This window comes from Tachypleus tridentatus, chromosome 13 (genome assembly GCF_004210375.1).
Source record: "Tachypleus tridentatus isolate NWPU-2018 chromosome 13, ASM421037v1, whole genome shotgun sequence".
NCBI lineage: Eukaryota > Metazoa > Arthropoda > Merostomata > Xiphosura > Limulidae > Tachypleus > Tachypleus tridentatus.
Genome location: NC_134837.1, coordinates 272,056,933 through 272,065,343, shown reverse-complemented (window position 1 = coordinate 272,065,343; position 8,411 = coordinate 272,056,933). Strand labels below are relative to the sequence as shown.

Genomic DNA, 8,411 nt, shown 5'->3' with positions numbered 1-8,411 from the left:
CTTGATGTTAAAATGATTAAATATGTATTAGATTGTAGAAAAATTGTGCTTACATTCTGCATGATTTGTCCACTTAAGAATAATGTAATATATCTGTACTTTAAATTGGTTTTTATCAAAAATATTTATCTTGTTATATTTATAATACTTCGTAACTTTCGATGTTAAAACATCATTGTTGACGTTACCTCATCAACAGTGAGAGGTATGTTGTTAAGGCAACTTTCATTTATAAATCAGTTAACTACATAACAGCTGTGTTAAAATCTAAAGGTAAATATTATAAATAAAATTCCTAAATGCCTAACACCAAAGTAAAAGAAGAAAGGAGGCAAACCGTTCTGAAAGCTCTAGGTTATGAACTTCGAGGTACAATAGAACACGGCTCTTACTCAGTAGTGAAAAGGGCACACTCGAAAAGATATTTGCAAGTAGCTGTGAAAATTATTTCAAAACGGAAGGTCCCCAAAGATTATCTGATGAAGTTTCTGCCTAGAGAAATATATGTCATTAGATTTATTCGGCACGAAAACATAGTTACGTTTTTCGAAACGATTAAAACTATTAACAGGTAAGTTTTAAAGGAATAAGCTGTTTTACAAAATCGTAGACGATTAGTCAATTACGTTTAAAAAACAAAGCATGGATCTAGAGGTGACTGAAATAAATGTTTAAATGTAACATGTAATTAAATACTACAGTATGAAAACGTGGTGTGGTAGGAAGGAGTGAAAGCGATATACGAAAGATGAACTTATTTTTTAAAATACCATATTTATTAGAAATGTCATAAATGTAACGTGCCTAACAATATTACTTAGGTCTACCACCCCATATTTTTGTATAGATTTTACGTATTTCGAATGAGCTTCAAATAAGAGGTTGATTTTGATTCTACAGAATATTTTTAACCCATTTTCAGACATCTTCGAAAGACAGAAACGTATCAAATAAATTACACCCTAACAGTTCATAAAATATTCTGAAACGTACGAACTTCGTAAAATACACACACAGAGATGTTAGCTTAAATTCCTTTCGTTTATGTTAACACGAGGGTTACGGTTGTTACTAAAATGTACTATCTCCGAGTTTAGTTGTGCAGCGCTATAAACACTTAAAAAATTTACGATATTTCACATTAATAGGTCCTTTCACTTAAACATTTTATTTTATTACCTGAACAAATTAACACAACTTTTTACAGGTGTGAAAAGTTCTTTGTGATGTATCAAATTTAGGGAAGTTTATGTCTCTCAGTATCATACATTTTTAATCCTTTCTAAGGTACCGCTTATTTGAATTTTTATCTTTGATTGTCGAATACGAACTTTGTTTCTTATTTTATAATTTTTAGTATGTGATATATTTTAATAAATTTTATAGTTAATTTAACTTTAAAATCACAATTTCTTGAAATATGTAATAACGTTTTTTTTCAATGTGCTCTAAAAATCGATTAAATATTGTGTAAAGGATGGCCCGTCTTAGAATAGTTTTATAATAACACATATTAACCTAATTACGCTGGTATGAAATATTAACCTACGTTAGCAATACATTCAAATTATATTATGGTATAATAAATGTATTTTCTTAAATATGCCATAAAAAGTACAAAATGTTTAGTGAATCAAGTTCACCCTGACAATGATTTTACATCGATAAACTTAGGATTTAAAAACAAAATAAAAATCTAAATGGGCACACCTACGCCACTTGGTGTCGATCATAGTTGGTTCTCAAAATAAATGTGAGAGTGTGCCCGAATGTTGGTCGTTATCAATGGACGAACCATTTGAAACTGAGTTACAAACCAAATATAGTGAAAAATCCATTCCTATGATAACAGATAATATTAGATATATATATATTATTGCCATTGATCTTCCCAAAACTAATAAATTTTGAGTCATAATCGAAATACATACCAACTTTCACCCAAAACCATTAGGCGCTCGCGTCGTAATCTGAGGGTCGTGGGTTTGAATCCTTGTCGCGCCAAATATGCTCGTTCTCTCAGCGGTCGTTATAATGTTACGCTCAACTCTTGGGCTACTCTTTTGCCAACGAATAGTGGAATTGACCGTAACATTATAACGCCCCCACGGCTGAAAGAGCGAACATGTTTGGTAATGACAAGCTGCTTTCCCTCTTGTCTTACACTGCTAAATTAGAGACGGCTAGAGCAGATAGCCCTTGAGTAGCTTTGCGCGAAATTAAAAAATAAACAAATTCATTCAGCTGTTTGCGAGAAATCTTGCTGACAAACACGTATACAGGAGTGGAAACATAACTTTGGTGGCAAAGATAAAAAGTGTTCTTTTGTTTGGTTTTGAACTTCGTACAAAGCTACTCAAGGGTTATCTGAGCTATCCATACCTAATCGATCCCCAGTGGCACAGTTGTATGTCTGCGTCTTATACTACTGGAAACCGGTTTTCGATACCCGTGGTGAGCAGAACACAGATAACTCTTTGTATAGCTTTGTAAATAATAACAAAACAAACCGTATTTAACTTAGCAAACAGAGATTAGTGGGAAGGCAGCCAGTAAATACTACCTACCGCCATCATTTTTACCAACGAATGGTGGAATTTACTGTAAAATTATAAAGCCTCCACAGCTGAAAGGGGCGGGCATATTCAGCAAGTCTTGTACAAAGTTTTACTAAAGAAGTATTTTAAAGGAATCAGATTTGAAATTTTAATTTACACATCAAAATACGCCAGCTTTGACTTCTTCCTTCCATTGCAAATATGATGAGAATTTTCCTATGTATACTTTAATGGTAAAAGTTCCGACTTTAGGACTAGATTTCGTTTTGAAAACACCATAGAGGTAAAAATGATTATTAGGGTTAGGGTTTACAAATGAACCAGTACAATATTATTCCGGGCATTTTCGGGTATGAAAGCTGCCGAAATATTAGTAGAAGTTTAATCATTTTTTATATGCAATTTAATCAAATAAAATTGCAAAAAATTATATAAATACATTAAATTTTTGAAAATATTCATAAGTTTCTCCTTTCGGCTCACTTATTCACTTGTGTGATGTGACAGTTTTGCCGTTGTACATTTATTATAATACCTACGCTTGTTTCTGTACAGTTTTTTGTGTGCCTATGACGTATATTGTTGACTGTGTATTGCGCAAGTCGCGTTGTTTTCGGATTTGTAGATGTTTGTTTGTTTGTTTTGGAATTTCGCACAAAGCTACTCGAGGGCTATCTGTGCTAGCCGACCCTAATTTAGCAGTGTAAGACTAGAGGGAAGGCAGCTAGTCATCACCACCCACCGCCAACTCTTGGGCTACTCTTTTACCAACGAATAGTTATAACGCCCCCACGGCTGGGAGGGCGAGCATGTTTGGCTCGATGCAGGCGCGAACCCGCGACGCTCGGATTACGAGTCGCACGCCTTACGCGCTAGGCCATGCCAAGCCCTCGGATTTGTAGAAGGTTCTTGAAAGTAAAAATCTACATTGTACTTATTAGATGTGAATGTAATACTAGTTATTGACAGTAATATTACCAAGTGAACCTTCGAGAAATTCGCGTGATTTCTATTAAAGCAATGTGCCAAGAGAGATTATTATTGTTGTTGGTCAGCTACAATAAATGTGCCATAGGCCTAGAAAATTATAATTGTAATTAACGCCTATTAATCGGAAAACTACAGAATTTGACAAGGAGAGTTTATAGATTTCGAACATTACAAACCGTTCAAATTCAGTAAATTACTTCGGACACTAGAATTTCTTCGAAAACATAAAATATCATAATAGGAAAAAGTCAACCGTTTGAGGCCAATCAAGCTAGCTAGCGAGATGTGAAAATGTCAACTCAGAATTAATTTGCTTGTCATGGAACAGAACATCGATAAAATATTCATTTCCACACGGATATAAAAATCAGTATCGTCTTAATGTTTGTAAAACTTGTACATAAACCATTATTTGTAATAACTATTAATAATAACCGTTATTAGAGATCGTATTGTTTTTTTTTTTATGTTTGTACATTAAAATTTGTGTTAAACAAAAGGAAAGTTGTATGTATCAATCTTGTTGGCGAATATCATAAGTTTGATAATATGTAACAGTTAATTAACATCTAAATTCAAATTTCCGGTTATTTGAAATTGTAATGCGTAACGTACGTAATATAATAAATCGAAGACTCGGCCGCAATAAATTACAATACGTAACAATGAAAAGAAAGAGGTTTCAAAATTATTAGTAAAGATTTAAACAAATAAAAGATTATCTGAAAAACAAAACAATTTAAATATTTTATCATCATAAATTGTTTTTTTTAACATGGTTTTATTTATAGTTAGTGTAATGAATATTTAATCATTGTGTGAATAGGATTTATATTGTTATGGAATTAGCCGTTGAAGATCTGCTGGAAAGAATAAACAAAGAACGTTTCATTAGTGAAAATCAAGCACGTAAATGGTTCCATAATTTGGTAGACGGCGTTGCGCATTGCCACGAAAGAGTAAGTATTGAATAATATTTTTACTAGGCTTGTGAAAAGCAGGTGTAGTTTTACTATTTAAAAAGCTCCTGAGAGTATACTAACGAAGATTTGTGAACTTAAAAACAAACTTCCGTATATATTTACTTAATTTTGTCCATTGATTTATCGATTAATAAAGTAAGGTAGATTTTGTTTCCTTAGGCACTTTACGGGCCTAGCAATTCATTTGTAAATTTTGCTAGTTAGTTCAAAATTTAAAAAACAAATCTAACCTTGTTTTGTGAATGAAAATATAAAAAAAGTGTTTCGTGTTTTGTTCACAGGGAAAATTTGGATTATTATTTTCGCAACCCGATTAATAAAATAAAAGTGTAACCATTTTTTTTTTTGCATAGAAGGTGTTTCTGACCTACTAGCTGCATTATTCAAACAAAACAAGCAGCTTCATATAAAGGTATGAATAGAGATCAGAACAGAGAAACAAATGTTTAGCTTATGCCAGTCCAAAAAGAAAGAAAGGATTGAGGACCAATGGAGATTTCACGATTCTGAAGCCGAGGTGGCAAATTAGTTACTCACATCTTGAACTTAAATAATGTGTTAAAATTAACGTATAACGTCACTACACAGTTGATACACGGATGCATAAATCAAGAAAATACACTAAGTTATAAATGTTTCCTTTACTACATGTATTACAGACGCCTTTAGCGAATGTCGCACTTAGCAGCTCGTTTTTCTCGCAAGTTTCGGGCACTCACATTTCAAACTGACTGAATTGTTGCGATTTTTTAAAAAATCCTTACTGTGATTGGCTAACTCGAACCTCTTTCCTTGGCACCGCTACCGTGGGGAATCTATGCAATAGAGGTCTATATGCTTTCTAGGCCGTATTGGGGTACACAATATTTACATTATTAACTATTAGGGCGATAGCTGAACATTGGCCTTTGACCATTTTAAACTAATATTATAGACCAATAGGGGGCCCGGCATGGCCAGGTGGGTTAAGACCTTTGACTGGTAATTCGAAGGTCACGGTTTCGGATCCCCATGCTCGCCCTTTCGCCTGTGGGGGGCGGTATAATGTAATGGTCAATCCTATTATTCGTTAGTAAGATAGTAGCCCAAATGTTGGCGGTGGGTGGTGATGACTAGCTGCCTTTCCTCTAGTCTTACACTGCTAAATTAGGGGCGGCTAGCGCAAATAGACCTCGTGTGGCTTTGTGCGAAATTAAAAAAACAAGACAGAAACAGACCACTAGACATTGGCGCTCACACAAATTTTCAAAGGGGGCAAAACGTGTGTTAGGGATCAGCTTTTACAGTGTGTGTGTAAACACATTGAAAGAATATGTCATGTGTATTTAAACATAATTTTACAGTTTTCGTAAAAGTCACTAAAATATTTAGTTTAACGTCGTACAATTATTTTGTGAAATATAAAGGATGCAAATGCCCCCTTTTGCTCCTTAAGCTGGCGTATATGCCAATAAACATAAAACTGGCCATTTTATGAAATATTAGGGGGCGTTACTTGTACAGTTTAAATTTTAATAAGGCAAGTTCCCTGGCCAATAATTTCAAATGTGAGTATTTTAAAGACAGACATTAAATATATTTACTTGCGTTCATTCGTGAACATCTGGTTAGTCTTCGTATCCCCAAAACATTTTTTATTGCAATTCTAAAGTAAATTTGGCTACTAAAGAGACATAATAATATAACTGTCGACAAGGATGCATTACACGAGGTACCTTTGTAACGAAGGTGTTTCCTTAGGCGCTAGGGTTCCTTTGGTTGTGGTTTGAGAAAACAAAAGTGTCTCGTATAAGGGATTTCTTTCTGCTAAACTTATTCTTCGTCCGCAATTGTGATGAATTAAGATTTCTACTTCTGTAATCAGTTTAACTACAAGTGTGTACTATCTTCACAAATTTGTTTGGGAATTTCGCACAAAGCTACTCGAGGGCTATCTGTGCTAGCCGTCCCTAATTTAGCAGTGTAAGACTAGAGGGAAGGCAACTAGTCATCACCACCCACCGCCAACTCTTGGGCTACTCTTTTACCAACGAATAGTGGAATTGATCGTTACATTATACACCCCCACGGCTGGGAGGGCGAGCATGTTTAGCGCGACGCGGGCGCGAACCCGCGAACCTCGGATTACGAGTCGCACGCCTTACGCGCTAGGCCATGCCGGGCCATCTTCACAAATATTAGAGAACAATACGTTTTCACACACTGTGTCAAGATTACACCCTAACACTGCTACCACAACATGTCGGTCCTTCTGTTTTGTATTTACAGTTTACATTTCCTTCGTATTTGTTTTGAATTTCGCGCAAAGCTACAACGCGAGGGCTTTCTTCGTCAGCCGCCTCATTTAGGAGTGACAGACTAGAGGGGAAGGTGGCTAGTCTTATAACAACCCACAGCCAATTCTTTTACCAACGAATAGTAAGTTTAGTCCTCAAAGGACGAGCATGTTCAGTGAGAGGGATTCAAACCAGCGATCGTCAAATTGCTAGTCTAGCGCTTCTAACCACTATGCCATGTCGAACATGTAATAGAAAAAAATTTAAAGCTCTTATAAGAGTATGATATCTCACCTTTTATTCCATATACATATTTCTGTCATTAGGGGATAGTTCATCGCGATTTGAAGTGTGAAAATCTTCTTCTGGACAGCAAAGATGTGCTGAAAATTACAGATTTTGGTTTTGCTAAGTTTGTGAATAAAGTTAGGTTTAATAACGAAAGCATCAGTTCAAACTCTCTGAGCCACACTTTCTGTGGAAGTTACGCATATTCTCCTCTGGAAATACTAACAGGAATTCCTTATTTGCCTCATCTATCGGACATCTGGAACATGGGGGTAATTCTTTTTGCAATGATCTTTGGTAAACTCCCTTTCAATGATTCGAATTACCAAGTGTTACTTCAACAGGTACAAAGCCCCGTGATATTTCCTTCAAACAGTGATGTATCCACGGGGTGAAAAATATCATAAACAAAATTTTAGTTCCGGCTAGTAAGCGAATCTACATACAGGATATTCGAAGTGATTTTGGTATAACCGTATTCCGGATACTGAACAGCCGATTCAAACCAACAATGATACAGAAAGAAAGAGACAGCAGGCATACTGAAGTATCTCATGTAAGACCAAACCAACAATCTACATGTAAACTACTCTACTAAAAGACAAAACTTTATATTCTGCAGTATTTATAAAAGTTAATCTCAATAACAAAACTACTTTTCTGTTATTAAAATTCAATATACACTGTACTTATTATTTGCATAGATTTGATTTTTAAATTCCTTACCAATAAAGTATTTCTGTACAAGATATTAGTATTATACTGCGTTATTGACTGTATATTTTTACGTTAACCCTAAATTAATATGTACTGACTAATCACAGTATTAGGAACTGACATAATATTAGGTTAGTTTTTACCTTAAGTTGTCTGAATTTGTACCACAGACTTCTCAAAATGCGGAAAACCTTTTTTTTTGTAGATAAGTCGTCGAGTGTTGTTTACATATATTTCAAAGTGTTAGAACGGTAAAAGTAACACTAGCCAATTACAAAAATGGTCAATAGGAATATTTTTTATTGCACTGACCAAGGAAAATGACTGGAGTCACTTTATGGTCTTCAAATCAGTTCTTGGTAATATAAACACAGTCATCTTTTCCCTAACGTTTTGGAAAAACCCTTTATGCCACTGTGAAAAGTGCAGTATTGAAGCGTGTATACAGCTTGTTCCAATACACTTTGAATTTCATATAAATAAATCATAAAGGACCCAAATCTATCATTATTGATCATTTCGCACCACACACTGACATATGTTACTGTTAACAACACAATCAAGCCAAGTATAATAAGGGAAAAGAAATGAGTGTAACG

General features: G+C 34.7%; 1 protein-coding gene across 1 annotated transcript; it reads left to right on the top strand.

The window, feature by feature from the left end:
- Positions 1-299: 299 nt before the first annotated feature.
- On the top strand, positions 300-7,490 carry LOC143236567 (testis-specific serine/threonine-protein kinase 4-like). The gene is made up of 3 exons (XM_076474868.1): positions 300-571; positions 4,375-4,507; positions 7,134-7,490. Exons 1-3 carry the CDS (start codon positions 300-302, stop codon positions 7,488-7,490), a joined length of 762 nt encoding a protein of 253 aa, XP_076330983.1.
- Positions 7,491-8,411: the final 921 nt, after the last annotated feature.

Coding starts and splice junctions, on each gene's coding strand:
- LOC143236567 (XM_076474868.1), top strand. CDS start 300: ATGCCTAACACCAAAGTAAAAGAAGAAAGGAGGCAAACCGTTCTGAAA. Junction 572..4,374: donor ACGATTAAAACTATTAACAG/GTAAGTTTTAAA, acceptor TTGTGTGAATAG/GATTTATATTGTTATGGAAT. Junction 4,508..7,133: donor TTGCGCATTGCCACGAAAGA/GTAAGTATTGAA, acceptor TTCTGTCATTAG/GGGATAGTTCATCGCGATTT.